Consider the following 15,249-nt stretch of genomic DNA (forward strand, 5'->3'; position numbering starts at 1 on the left):
CTCCCCTGTGCACATCGAGCTTATGTGAAAATCCTTTTTCATCCACTCAAGTTCTTAAAGGGTAAAAACCTGGCGGCATTCTTCCAGAGACAGCACCATTCATAGATTGTATTTGGTATTGCAACAAAGTGAATTGGGCTGAGCTGCATTACCATGGATGACCTGTGGACAAGTGTGCCGCAGTATTTTGATATGTCGCTGCCCATGATGAGACTAAAAATTCCTTCAATTCCTTCAGTTCTTAGCTGCTACTTTCTGATGAAGAAAAAAAAAAAATCTGTCTCTGAGCTTTCCTCTCTGTCTCCTCCCTCCTCCCTTCTGAGACAGATGATGTAAACAAGTCCCTGGCAGGCTTTGTCTGCAACATTGTAGTTTCTTTGTAATGCTGGGAGGGTTAATCACAGTGAGTTCAACAGCAATTTGACCTCGAGCTTGAGCTGTTTCAGAAGGGATGGGGAGACAGAAAGAAAAGCTCACAGTTTTTTGAGTCTTCAGCAGAAAGCAGCAGCTGAGAACTGGTGGAAGGAGACTGAATAGATAATAACAAGTATGGAAGGAATTGTTAGTCTCATCATGGGCAGCAACATATCAAAAGTTATGTTTGGGTGAAATACCCCTTTAAAAGAAAGCAGCCATGTTTCCTAGTCCTGTACAACCCCTTTAAAGTGATATCTGTGTACTGTTATTGGCACCATCCGTTACAGACAGTGTCACTAGGGTGGGGCGGCTTAACGTCCATTGAGAACCCTGTAATGAGGCAGGGAGAGGGGATTCAACGGACACTAAGCCCCGCCTTAGTGACACTGTAACAGGTGGTGATAGTATCGCTTTAAAGGGAGCCTGTTATAAGGGCTGGCCTGGTTTAAGATACAGGTAGTCTTTATGGCTGCATTTGTACCAAACCTACTTTGCTGGGGGGAATAGTAGTGTGTGACGCCCTTGGCCAGTGCCAGACAATCCCATCGGATGAAGAAGTGGTGAGTCCTAGGTATGGTAGTAATGTTGCCCCAACCATGACCAGATGTCCATCTTGGATGGATTTCCGGCATCTGCAGAACAGTTCAGGAAGGTGACACTGCAGTCTTTTAGTCTGTCTGTATGGGAACCGGACAGAATTGATCTGTACAAGATCTGATCTTCACAGCCGAGTGACAGTGCGTACACCCAGGAGGAGTAAGAGAGGGGGCGCAGCCTTCAGAGAGTCACGTTATCCATCTCCTACTAGGGCCCAGCTTTCCTGAGAAGCAGATGGCCATGTAGATCCACCTGGTAATAGAACAGCGTGCCTGTAGCGCCCTCTGCTGCCCAGCTCTGGTATTATGCAATGGGAGCAGGGCGACCTGTGTGACCTTCCTGTAGCACATGTGTCTTGCTGTCACGGATGAGAAAGCCTACACGTGTCTATGTCTCTGGCCTCAGTGTCACTTAGGAGGCAGCTCCATTCTCCTTCACCGGCTCTCTGGCCTTCTTCCCTCGCACTTGTATTATATGAGAACAAACCGTCCACTATAGATACAGTGTGAGGACCCGGCTAAAGCGGGAAATTAGGAAAAAGGAACCTGTGCAAGTGCTACCCCCCATAGAAACCAATGGAGAGCCCCTGTACTGCATCACATGGTACACAATCCTTAAAGGGATTTTACAATCCCTCACCATTTTCAAGATCTCTGTGTCATGTCAGTGAATAGAATCATCCATGTGTCCAGCCTGTAGCTCTTAGGTAGACTCCACTATGGTATGTAGCGCCCCCTAGAGTCCTCTGTCTAACCAGCCCTTATTTGTTTCCTTACAGACTACCAGCTGACCAGCGCAGACTTATCTTCGCTCTCCACGTTCAGCTCTCCAGGAGCCTTGTCACTAGGCAACATGTCTGCCTGGCAGCAGCAACAACAGCAGCAGCAACAACAGCAACATCAACAGCATCACCAAGCGCAGCAAATGGTTCCAGTGTCACTAAGTAATCTGGTGTACGTATCTGCTCTCTGCTGCCCCCTACAGCTGGGGTAGTTACAGGGATGGAGAGGTGTAGGGAACCTTGGCTCTCCAGCTGTTGCAAAACTACAACTCCCATCATGCCTGGACAGCCAGAGCTTTAGCTTAGGCTGTCCAGGCATGATGGGAGTTGTAGTTTTGCAACAGCTGGAGAGCCAAGGTTCCCTACCCCTGATGTGGGCGGTGAGGGGTGGCTGGATACTGTAGATGATTAGAGGATGGATGGGAATAAGGAATCAGATTTTATTACTATATAGGAGGCAGTCATCCGATGTCTGCTGATCCCTGCGGAGTTAATATCTCGGATGGCTGCACGTCCCCCAGCCATAATATATCCAGAAGAGGATGTATAGCCATGGAGTCGCGTTATATTAGATAACATGGAGGATGAGGGTGTCGCTGAGAACGTCTTCTACAGACCAGGAGCTGCTTTTTATTGGCCGGTAGTAAATGTCACCTCTTGCCCTTTTGGAGCTCTTGTGCCTCGTATGCCAAGGGCTGGCTCTGCCACACAGGGAGGGAACCGGGCGAATCGGGAGGGGCACAGATGACTACGCGCTTCTCTTCTGGTTCTGCCAGTTCTCTGAATCCATAAAGAGGGTTAAATCCGCACATTGCTCGCTCTCATCGTAAGCCCCACATCCACCGCTTGTACATAACACGTAACGTGACTCATCTCTGCCCACAGAACACACATTTTTTATTTGCTTCCATAAATGGCTTGACAGCTGCCATGTTGCCTGCCATTACAGGGTACATATCACTCTGAAACTTCTGACATGTCACTCACACATCGCAAGTCTTAAAGCGTAGCTGTCATTTCTGTGTCATTTTTAAGCTATCAATAAATACCAATAGTACAAGCGATTGTAAGGAACTTTGTTATAGGTTTTATTAAGCAAAAGAGTTACCTTCTATACTCAAAAAGCTGTTTTGACTTTAGAAGAAGCAGGATTTCTGTGTCCATTACGGTCTATGGAGGAGGGAGGGGTCGAGGGGGATGAGTGAGCACGAAGAGGAGAAAAGGCAGCCCTGCACAGCACAACGTCCTGCAATCTTCTCCCACCAAGCTCCCAGATAAGCAGTGACCTTTCTGTCCTGTGAATCCAGCGTTTTATGTGCCCAGACAGTCTCCAAACTGTACAGCTGCTCACTCATCCCCCTCAGCCCCTCCATAGGTTATAATGGACTCCTCTGTAATGTAGACATTGAACAGATAATGCATAGATAAGTAGTGTGGGGGCTGGGAAACGGCTTTTTGAGTACAGAAAGAGCCTTTTTTGCCAAATAAAACCTATTACAGAGTTTTTTTAAATCGCTTGTACTATTGGTATTTATTGATATCTAACAAATGACACTGAAATGACAGCTACGCTTTAATCATTGGGTGTCAGGATTCTTCATTAAATAAATGTGCAGAATGGCTCAGCTATGTGGTTTGCACGCTTGTTTCTGCTCCTTGGAAAGACATGGACGCTGCGCATGGTTTTATGCAATGTCCCGTAGCCCGTCTTTAGATCTGTACACCGCTAGTATTACTTTCCCAGATGCGGTGAGCGGAAACGGGCCAAGCGAAATATATCTGCCTGTCTGTTTTAGGAGCCGTGTCAACTGCTGACATCACCCTTTAATGATATGTGACACCCTGGACATAGGCCTCCTGCACACGCACATGCTTGCCGTAGTACAGGGGTGGGGAACCTCCGGCCCCTGACACCTCCGGATGCGGCCCGCGGCTCCCCTGTGACATGCGCTGCTCTGGAGGAGAAGGAGCCGGCATTCACAGCTTCCTCCTGTGTCTGTGACAGTTACCAGACACAGGAGGACGCTGTGTATGCCGGCTCCTTCTCCTCCAGAGCGGCACACGTCTTCTGCGGTTTGCGGCTCTCCTGTCATGTGCGCCGCGGTGGTGAGGCAGGAGCCGGCATACACAGCATCTTCCTGTGTCTGTGCCGGCTCCTTCCCCAACAGAGCGGCGCACGTCTTGTGACTCCTGCGGGCCTGCAGGAGAAGACCGGCACAGAAGAGAGGAGGGAGAAGAGGACCTGGATAGCGGAGGAAAGGTGAGTGGGATGTTTATTTTTTTTTTATTTGGGGCAGGCACTGGGGATTAACTAGGCCACCAGGGACATGACTGGGGGGTTAAGAAGGCCACCGGGAACCTGACTGGGGGGTTAAGAAGGCCACTGGGAACCTGACTGGGGGGTTAAGAAGGCCACCAGGGACCTGACTGGGGTGTTAACTAGGCCACCAGGGACATGACTGAGGGGGTTAAGAAGGCCACCAGGGACATGACTGAGGGGGTTAAGAAGGCCACCAGGGACATGACTGGGGGGTTAACTATGCTACCAGGGACATGACTGAGGGGGTTAAGAAGGCCACCAGGGACATGACTGAGGGGGTTAAGAAGGCCACCAGGGACATGACTGGGGGGTTAACTATGCTACCAGGGACATGCCTGATGGGGGTTATCTAGGCTACCAGGGACATGACTGAGGGGCTAAACTAGGCTACCACGGACATCACAGAGGGGCTTAACTAGGCTACCAGGGACATGACTGGGGGTATTAACTAGGCTAGCAGGGACATGACTGGGGGTATTAACTAGGCTAGCAGGGACATGACTGGGGGGATTAACTAGGCCTACCAGAGGCATCATTGGGTGGGTGGGGGGGTAATTAGGCTACCAGGGACATGACTGGGGGGTTAACTCAGGCTACAGGGTATCACTAAGGATTCACATCAGGTACAAGGGGCATCACAGAGGGTTAACTACAATAGCAGGGGCATTAGGGGAACAATACTTTGCCTTGCCCCGGGTGCTGCAAACCCACGCTACCCTGCTGCGCACGGTATGCGGCCCTCGAATGATTTTATAAATGCCCGACCGGCCCTCGACATGGAAAAGGTTCCCCACCCCTGCCGTAGTACATGGTCTGTGAACTGTCCTGAGCAGCAGAAAATCCCCATAGAAAACCTCTCCTGCTTTGGACAGTTCCTGACATGGACAGAGGTGGCAGCAGAGAGCACTGTGTCAGACTGAAGAGAATACACTACTTCCTGCAGCACATACAGCAGCTGATAAGTACTGAAAGACTGGAGATTTTTTAATAGAAGTAAATTACAAACCTATATAACTTTCTGACACTAGATGTTTGAAAAAATTATTTTCGCTGGAGTACCCCTTTAAGTCACTAAGGTTATACAATGTGGCAGCATGTCCACACCTTCCTTCTATAGAGACCACTTGGTTAGGATGAGACTAAGAACATTATTTTAAGATTTTTTTTTTTCCTCCCGCAGATCCAGTGGACAGCTTCCACATACCGCTACGCTGACAGTCAATACCAACCCCAACATAAACATCAAGAAGGAACCTCCATCTCCCAATCGGGAACGGAACACGGGCACCCCCTTGACGTCCTTCCCCCACCAGGCCCGACACGACGCTACGGGCCGCTCTCCTGTCGACAGCCTCAGCAGCAACGCAAGCTCTTTTGAAGGCAACGACAGAGAGGACGCAAGGGCCGACTACACCTCGACGCTCGGGCTGCTGAGACCCTCGGGTGACACGGAGGGGGAGAGCCCGTCTGTAAAACGAATGCGGCTCGACGCATGGGTAACATAACTGCTCCGCAGATTCCCCCCCACACACCTCGTTCTTACGCTTGCGGCTACAAGGATGAAGGTGCCCAGTGGGAGGGGATTGGCAGACGGGAGCTAGTCACCAGTGAGGTTTAATGCTGTAGGGTGGGAACCTATCATTAACTGCCTGAGATATAGCTTTAGTATTTGGTAGGTATTCTTCCTAGTCCAGTGCTTCAGGCAATGTCTGCAGAGGACATGGGACTCCATGGCTGCATTACAAACCTATGCTGAGTCTGACTCCGAGCCCTCCAAAGCCGACTGCTTACCTTGTTGTCTTGTCGACCACAGCTGCTAAAGTCAATCTCGCCACTGCCCTCCATCCCCTGCTCACCGCCTCACCCTGCTCTGCTTATCCCAAGAGATCTGTCCATGGGCTGCTGGCCGTCGGGGGCAGCTTTCACTATTACCGGGTTGCTTGAAAGGGAAGCTGCAGACTCAGATTTTTTTTTTTTTTTTTTTCTGGCATTCATTAAACGGTTAAGTCCAAAGTGGCCGCCTCGTGGAGCAGCCCTCATTGACAAACTGGAAATTAAATTCCTCGCTGCTTCACAGAACCAGCAGAGATCATTGGGATCCCTCACCGCAGAGAGCCACCTTCCATCCCACCCTCCACCCATTGTCCAAGCTTCATACCAGTCTCCGATGAGCAACTCTGGAGATGGAACACAGACGGGACCGTCCAGACATCGAGCTACTAAACATATCTAAAAACTGTGACTGCACTGTCAACCCCCCCACCCATCCGCCACCTCCGCAAGCCATGGAGCTCTATCATAATGCAGACAATGCCTTTTTAAAAGAGAAAAAAAAAATGACAAAAAACAAGAAATATATATAATATATACATATATATATTTATTCTTTTAGAAGCGGTTTTCTTATTTTGGAGGAAAGAGCTCAGAGTATGATTTCACTTCCCCAGGACAGGATTTCCGTGTCGCCGCTGTCGCATCGCAGCTGCAAATGGGATTTGTAGTGTATTAGAGGCAGTATGACTGCAAGAGATAGAACATAGCCCATCTAACCCCTCCCCCACGATAAACGTGGAAGTGAAATCATATAGAATCTTTTATATTCTAAGCTGTTTCCCAGATAGTAGAATTCCCTCTGGAAAGGAAGGCTTGGAATTAAAGGGTATTTTACTAGGGGTCCAGAGATATCCATAGCAGCCTGCTCATTGCCCCGTAAAGACACTTGACAGACACTGCCACCTATGAAAGCTGACAAGATTTTTGTTGCTATTTTATTACCATTGCTTCATTTGGATACTTTTTCCCATGGAGCATTGCTATAAAGATTCCATAAACTGCTTTTCTCCTTAAGGAGTGCCATCACCCCCACACCTAAAGTTGAGTTAAAGTGGGAATACGAAGCCTTTGGCCCTCCAGCTGTTGAAAAATTAAAATTCCTATCATGCCCGGACAGCCTAAGCGTTGGCTGTCCAAGGATTATGGGAATTATAGTCCAAAGTTTCTGGCAGATGGGGGTGTATGGCTTGGCCTATATGCCAAGCCATGTTGCCCTGCCTTTTTAATTGGTCAGATCTTGACTAAGGAGCCCTATCATTAATTGGCTGATCACATTTTTTAGGAAGGTTTAAAAAAACATTTGATCATTGGTCTCACACCTCCCCATGTAATAGCGGATGTATGGCTGACAGTGACTAAATTAAAAGGCACACAAACAATCCAGTTATCGGTTGAGCAGCCCTGTTCACTAACCAGTCAGGACATGTAGGAAGCGACATAAAAATCGCTACTAGATCTGCATGTGTAATACAGCCCTTGTGGGGCAGTTTGTTCCAATAGTAAAGGAGTTATCTTTCTCCTTTGAGAGCTAATTTGCATACTTTTTCCCATGGAGCATTGCCAGTAGAATTCCATACACAGTGGTCTCCTAAAGAAGTGACAGATGGGTGGGTTTGACATTGACAGCGTAGCTACCTCTAAATGGGTCATACTAGCAAGATTTTTTTTTTATTCTTGTAGAGATGCATTTGGCATATTTTTTTTATAAGTTGGTCTCCTTAAGGAGAGTCAGCATTGTCAAACAGTATCAGGTAAAAAAATTAATTAATTTCATCCAAGTTGCCCAAATTATTACCTGGCTTTTTAGGACATAGTATCCCATCCAGTACAGGTTGGTTACATCTTATCTAGTCTTCTGGCAGGTATAAGAGGGATGAACAATAAGGCAGACGTCTTCATACCTTGTGAATTCGGACTAGTTCTTATTACATATTCACCCCCAACTATAGTGTAAAAAAGAAATTATATATAAAACTATTTTAGAATTTATTGGTTTAAGAAATTTATTGTGTTTATCATAAAATATCAACTTCAATTTCAGAATAAAAAAAAAATAGCATCAAAAATATTTCAGTAAAAAAAAAAAAAAATCAACCATTCAAAATGACAAAAAAAATTTATTCCTTTTGGCACAGCCGGCTGTTATGGCATAAAATGGACGTTAGAGGAATTGAACGGGCCCTTGGCAACTCGATTAGGTTCTTAGAGAACCGTTTTTAGGTTTTTTCACACATTCATTTTTAAGACAATGGAAAAAAAATGACAATCTTAAAAAAAAAAAAAAATATATATATATATATCCTCCCCGCACCCTGTTTTTATCTGTATAAATATTTGTTTCTGATTTTTAATATTATTTCTTGTGCTCATTTGTGCTGTTGACAGTTACATTGTGAATATTTTTTTATATTCGTAAATTTTGCGTTCTGTAGAGTAGTTATTATTGTTCGGTTTTATTTTTTTGTTTTTGTTTATTATTTTTTTTTTTTTTTTCCCTCATTTTATTAAGGGGTGTGGCAGAAACTTGCACGACACAAAAACAAAAAACAAAAAAACAATTACAAGTTAAATGCTGCAGTTTTTAGAAGAGTGAAGAAAATTTAAAAAAAAAGAAAAAAAAAAGGAGCATATTTATTCTCAAAAGGCTAAAAAAAAAGGTGTAAAATGCATGAAGTAATATTTACAAAAAAACACCAAAAAATTAAAAAAAAAAAAATGACAAAAAGATGTAACCTCAACAAAATTGTAGCGTTTAAAATTTAAACAAAAAAATAGCTAATATATTGTGTTTGGCTGGTTCGCTTTTCTTTTGTTTTTAATGTTTTTTTTTTTTATTAGTTTTTTTTTTTTTTTTGACAATGAAATATAATTGTGTATATTTTCATATAAGAAGTATGCACTGATATGTTTAAAAATGATATCTTGCTTTTTAAAAGTGTGGTTACTTACCAAAGTCTCCGTCTATGCTTTTCCCTTCAGTATCCTGACCATTGGGTCTTTGATATCAACCACTGAGATGCTTTGTGGGTGTTGGGGAGGGACGTTGTCGGGTGTTACAGCGCCCCCTATCTGTAAAGGGTATATTCCTCCATGCACTTCCATTCTTTAGTCATCCATCTCACTGCCATCAAAAGGCATAAAATACTATAGAAAACAAAAAAGTATTCTGTTATATAGGGAAACAGTAGTTGATGAACAAGAATGAGCATTAGCCAGGAGTGTTTTTTGTAAGACCCATATGTCAGGCCTCATGCATGGAACCAGTATGGAGGAGAATACGGGAAGGATACCTACAGTTCTATGTGAATCCAGCCCAAAAAATATCTCAATTGAAATTGTTGGTACAGTAGGTCCCAGTTGACCTCCAAGGGTGTATACAACATGAGGACTTAACTGGCCATAGGTGTTTAATGGTCTACTGAGGACCATGTACTAATCCATGGACAGCCAGCAGTTCAGCCATGCCTCTATCACCCATCTGATTGGTCCTAAAAACTTGTCAAAAAGTGTTGCTTCTTGATTGAAATAAATGGTTGTCCCTCATTGGCCTTTGAACCTTAAATGGGTCTTCCCATCTTCACTTGCTCTACCCTATCAATAGCATAGGGGATAACAACCACAGGGACCCCATGGATCCTGTAAACAGGAAGTACTGTGAGCGCTCCTTTTTGCCTCCCAGTTCTCGGTATGATGGGTGTCCTGGTGGTTTCATCTCAATCGATCGGCCTGTTATTTTTTATGCTGAAATAGGAATACCCCTTTAAGGAGGCCATACACCTTTAGTAGTTGTTGGCCAAGCTTTTTGTTGGGTTCACAGCTCTATCAGCCTCTCCATACACATAAACATACAGAATGTTGTTAGTCACACAGTTGAAGTCCAATATGCCTGACCCTTCAGAACACCCCAACCCCTCCCCATAAAGATTAGAGAGTCCGATAAATCCTCTAAATCTAAGTCAACAGGCTCAGGTGTATGGGCAACTCAAAATTGGCCACAAGCAAAGTGATTTGGCCAATCCATACTTAATTAGAACTCTTGGGTATTCAAATAAAATGGCTGTTGGCCGACTGCTCGGTATGCTGACCGCTATCTGACAACCCCCCCCCCCCCTTCCATATACACACATTCTCTCAAGTCAATTGAGCATGGATGTTACATTTCAACATGCCTAACCCTTCACTTCCCAATATCTGCCTTCAGGGAAGCAGATGAGACAAATGAGATGGTCGGCCAGTGCCACCAAATTTAGTTTAACCCACCCATTTTGGTGGGACTGGACGACAATGCTTATGACTCTCCCAATAAGTGATCTCAAACAAGAGAAGGATCCAGCATGTTGGATTTCAACTGAGTGATCTATTTGTTGTCAGAAAGATAAGCTGCCACCAGAGGAGGCAAATATTCATTTGTAGGAATTGTCCAGGGTTACATAAAAAGGTGGTGGTGCCTCCCCCCCCCCACAATGGTGCCAGTCTGGTCATAGCTGTGTCTGATATTTCAATTTACTTGAATAAACATGAGCTACAATGCCAGATATACTACATGTAATGTTTAAAAAACAGGTGACAATCCCGTTGTTCTCCACTCTCTTTATGGATTTTTACTAACGTCTAGGCAGTCTGGTGGTCAAGAACAGCTTGAGTACATTTTGGTGGAATACGCAACTAAGTTGGGGGCCATGTGGTGACATTTGGTTGAGGTAGTAACACGCCGCTGGCCTTGTCACCACTAAGCTCCAGTCTACGATTCCAGATAAAAAGAGAAGAAGAAATTATCAAATGTAGGCCTCCTATGTTACTGTTTCTTCTTGTAATAGAGACAGCCAGCTGCATATTATCATACAATATGGCCATCTACTCTTCTTTGTAGTAGAGATGAGCATGCTCGAGTCCGATCATTCAGCATTAGAATACCGGTGGCTAAATAGGTTTGATGCAGCCCTAGAGAGAGCTTGAATACATGTTTACCCAGATCTCCTAGGGCTGCATCCAAGTTCTGCAGCAGCCGGTATCCAAATACCAAACTATAGCACTTGAGCATGCTCATCTCTACTCAGTACAACTATATGTAGTTATTTATATAGCCCATCTCTATAGACAACATGGACAGATGTCACCAATCCCCCAGTCTCTTCAGCGATGCTAGGTATAGGGATGTAAAAAACACTTATTAAAACTTGGTCCAAGCATACCTACATTCATGACGTATGAAACAGTCCACCCAACCTGTCAATGGAGTTCTTTGAGGTCAGGTAGAAAGAAGTAGGCGTTACACTGGATGGAAAAAGTGGTCCTCTCCCAAGACTGTATATCACTGTAGATAGTCTGGAGTAACCTTAGAGGGGGGAGTCACTGAACTAAGAGTTCAACTATCTGAATTTCTTACTCGTGGTAGGACATAGCCATTCCACACCTCCATACATAAGTTCTCATGGTGTAGATTAGCATGTATGTTCTTTCTAGACAAGCTTCGGGTGGAAGTTCCCGGTCATGGAGGAGTAGGAGATGGTTAGGTGCCTTCTAAAAGTGTCTTAGCATCTAAAGAAAAAAAAATTGATACCTAGAAGTCAGTGGAGATGTCGGCATCACCAGCTTCCGAGAGGGCAGGGCAACTGTCACAACCATTGTCCACATGGGACTCCATTTTGAAGTCAGATTCACTCTTCATGCTCTCATGACATGCTGAAGACATCATTTCCACCTCCTCGTGGTCAAAAATTAAAGGGTTGCAAGTCTTGTGGAAGATCACCTCAAGAACCAATGGTCAGGGGAAAAAAAATTCTGGTTTGTGGATGAACCATAAAAACCAAACTGGTTACGGGTCAGAAAGAAGATGGTTCCCTTATGATCCACTCATGGTGATAGTATGCATCCTCATGATATTGCATGGTACCTGCACATACACATTCATCTATGGATTTCCATCCTAAATTCCTCATAGAATATAATTGATGTGCACATACACAGTAGCTGAGTCACGGAGGCTGCCATTTTGCAGATTTATTTCCAATGAGTCCAGAAGTAGCTAAGCAGGGGAATATTTTATTCACAAAAGAGCCTTGTTTTTTTCTCTCTCGTACCTCAGTAATGTGGATAAAGAACATATAATGGCCAGGTGTCCTGTAGTCACACAAAATGGCAGCCTCCACCACAAAAGTCCAACGTTGATTGTTTATGGAAATGGCTCCAACATGAAGGCCTTTCAGAGTAAATTTGTAAAATGGGTTTATTAGGAGTGATAGCCTACATGAAGATTTGGGGTGGGTAACCAAACCCTTACAGATTATAGACAATATAGACAAGCCATGTGGTTCTACCATCATGCGTCTTGCATCCCAGTGTCCCAACCCTTTCAGTACCCTCTTCAAGTGAAATAGCTGGTACATGACAAATCACCATGGTTGACCCTTGAAGAAGCCTTCTCCAGATTGTCAAAGTTGTATCCTAGAAGTAGAACTTTAGTGCCTTCATGTCGGGGCCTCCTAGGTTCTATTACATGTTCTTCTATCCACCATCAGTCCTTTTTAGCACTTTTTCCCCTTTGATCCACCACATCTCCATCACAGTCCCGTCCCTCCAACCCAAACACACAAGCGAGCAAGACCTGGCCACTTGTATATAACTAGTACCGAAATGTTAGCAAATGGTTACAGTACAGGGAGATGTTTTTTGTCGTATTGATATGAGATGAAATTCTATTTTTGTCAGAGTATATTGTAATAATAACTGAATATAAACCTGATGGTAACTGTACAGCTTCTTCTTGTTATTTTATGTTGTTGACCGATCCCTGCGTACACCTCCCCTTCTCCTTTTTCCTCCCTCGCTTTTAAATTTTACTCAAATTTTGGCAGAATTTTTGTAGACTGGTAGAAAGTATATTATTATTATACACGTCCTTATTAGATGAAGCAATAGATGGTAGGACAGATATTCCACATCAAGGTGGGTTGTGACAACCAGTGTGGACACACAGTATGTAGTCTGGTACCCAACCAAGATTTATTTATTGTTTTTATTTTTTTATTTATTTTAATTTGGTACTATGATAGCTGAAAGGTAAAGGCAAAATGGCCGCCTGTAATTTTTGGAGGTTCTTTGATGATTCACGATGATTAGTAAATATAAAATATTGTCGCTTATGGCAACCATGTTCTTGATTTCACTTTCTAGTTGTCACTTACAAAATATTGTGAAGAAGTTGATTGGATGCCAAGGGCAATGCCATTGTTCATTTTATATGTGATTAACCCCACCCCTGACCTTGGTCAAAATATTATTATTTCACAGTGAAGGAAACAAATGAAAGCTCCCAATATGACAACCAATGTGGCCGCCATTGCAACACCCTCAGGCTTTATTTTCCAACCATTTATCAATGGAATAAAATCCTTTGCCCATATATTATAGGCAGGTAGATTTACGAGCAGGAAGGTTTGGTGATGACCAAAGTGTCATCTACTGTATGTAGGGGCACAAGTATTTTGTTGGCTCATTAAACGTTGTGACACTGGTTATATGCACAATGGCTGCCATTTTTTTTACCCTTCCACTTTTTCCCCAGATGGCAGTCCATAAGACCTGAGTTTTTCCTCAGATGGTGGTCCCTAAGACCTGAGTTTTTCCTCAGATGGTGGTCCGTGAGGCCTGAGTTTTTCCTCAGATGGTGGTCCGTGAGGCCTGAGTTTTTCCTCAGATGGTGGTCCTTGAGGCCTGAGGTTTTACTCAGATGGTGGTCCGTGAGGCCTGAGTTTTTCCTCAGATAGCGGTCCGTGAGGCCTGAGTTTTTCCTCAGATGGTGGTCCGTGAGGCCTGAGTTTTTCCTCAGATGGTGGTCCGTGAGGCCTGAGTTTTTCCTCAGATGGTGGTCCTTGAGGCCTGAGGTTTTCCTCAGATGGTGGTCCGTGAGGCCTGAGTTTTTCCTCAGATAGCGGTCCGTGAGGCCTGAGTTTTTCCTCATGGTGGTCCGTGAGGCCTGAGTTTTTCCTCAGATGGTGGTCCATGAGGCCTGATATTTTCCCCCTCCGCTCATACTCTTCCAAGACACCTGAGCCCCTTCCCACATGGGATTAGGCGCCATTTTTCCCCCCCTCTATTCTTACTTTGTGCTGTATGGTGATGCAGTATTGTATATTCTATTATCAGAGACGTCCACGAGGAAATAGAGGAGTTTTGTCGGAAAACTCTCACTATATTTGTTGTAAAAATTATTTAAGAGTTTAATATTAAAATTAAAGAAAAGAAAAAAAATGAGGCTTCTGATCCGGCTTCTGTCTCCTTATTTCTGCTTCTTCTTTCTGACTTCTCTGTGATCTGCAGCTCTGGGGGCCCAGCGGCAGCTATACAGGGGCCCCCATCTATTGGCTTCTGAGATAGCGTCGCCTTGTGTCCTTACATTGTCATTACAACGTACATCTCTCTGACCTACATGGTGCCAATGAGTTCAGCTCCAGTGTAGTCTATGCGATTCACAGATATGGGGGTCCGGTTAGGGTTGCTATAGCTACTCTAAGTATATGTAACATGATACATGAGCCCCCCTCACCAATGGTCCAGCTTTTCTTACCCCGATGACCATAGGATTCCTTGTCTGGCTATACACGGTGGCCATTTAAATAAATGAGCATCCATGCTATATGTGGGCGGCCAAGACCACCAGAGTGACTCTCCATTCTGGATAGGACACCCTGCCCTATGACATCTATTTGACTATATAATAAGTGGTAGGGAGAAGCTAGTGACCAGCACTATCTGCAGGTTATTTGTCTGGCATTATGAGTTTATAATAAAGAGACTTCTTACATATACAAAATGGCCACCATAGCTCCATGTATCTCTCCGAAGCATGAAAACACAGAGAAGGATGGGGGATGGGACTGCGAGGAGCGGCCTCCTCTCCGAGACCTCACTTTACTAATGGAGAGCAAATTATAGGGGAGCCGTGTACCCAGTAATAACCAGCAATCTATGGGGCCGGGAGTTCAGAGAGAAATAGCTGGATAACCATAGAGGAGGGAAGCAGATACTATGGAGAAGAGCTGCGGAGTCCTCCACATATTGTGTTATACACAGGCCGGGACCTTGTTTCTTCCCATCGTACATGAGAGCTGAGGCAGAAATTCTAAGGCTTTTATATGTCGTATTTGGCAACTTTCCAGAAGTGACAGAGAATGTACAAGTGCCCCACCTTCCACCACTGCCCCTGCTTCCCTTCATAGAGTTACATAGAAAAGTCCTGGCTGCCACTGGGGCAGTAACTAACTGCCCCCCCTGCCGATATGTGGTCACATTAATAGTCAAA

At 44.6% G+C, this 15,249-nt stretch overlaps 1 protein-coding gene across 7 annotated transcripts in view; it reads left to right on the plus strand.

The window, feature by feature from the left end:
* The window catches only part of MEF2D (myocyte enhancer factor 2D), a 144,961-nt gene extending 137,024 nt beyond the window's left edge, over positions 1 to 7,937 (plus strand). For all 7 annotated transcript variants that reach the window (XM_069950688.1, XM_069950693.1, XM_069950692.1 and 4 more), the window contains 2 exons: positions 1,793 to 1,967; positions 5,296 to 7,937. In XM_069950688.1, coding sequence (XP_069806789.1) covers positions 1,793 to 1,967; positions 5,296 to 5,620 — 500 coding nt within the window. In that variant the 3' untranslated portion in view covers positions 5,621 to 7,937. The remainder of the gene's footprint in view (positions 1 to 1,792; positions 1,968 to 5,295) is intronic.
* The last annotated feature ends 7,312 nt before the right edge of the window (positions 7,938 to 15,249 follow it).

This window comes from Dendropsophus ebraccatus, chromosome 13, assembly GCF_027789765.1.
Source record: "Dendropsophus ebraccatus isolate aDenEbr1 chromosome 13, aDenEbr1.pat, whole genome shotgun sequence".
Taxonomy (NCBI): Eukaryota; Metazoa; Chordata; class Amphibia; order Anura; family Hylidae; genus Dendropsophus; species Dendropsophus ebraccatus.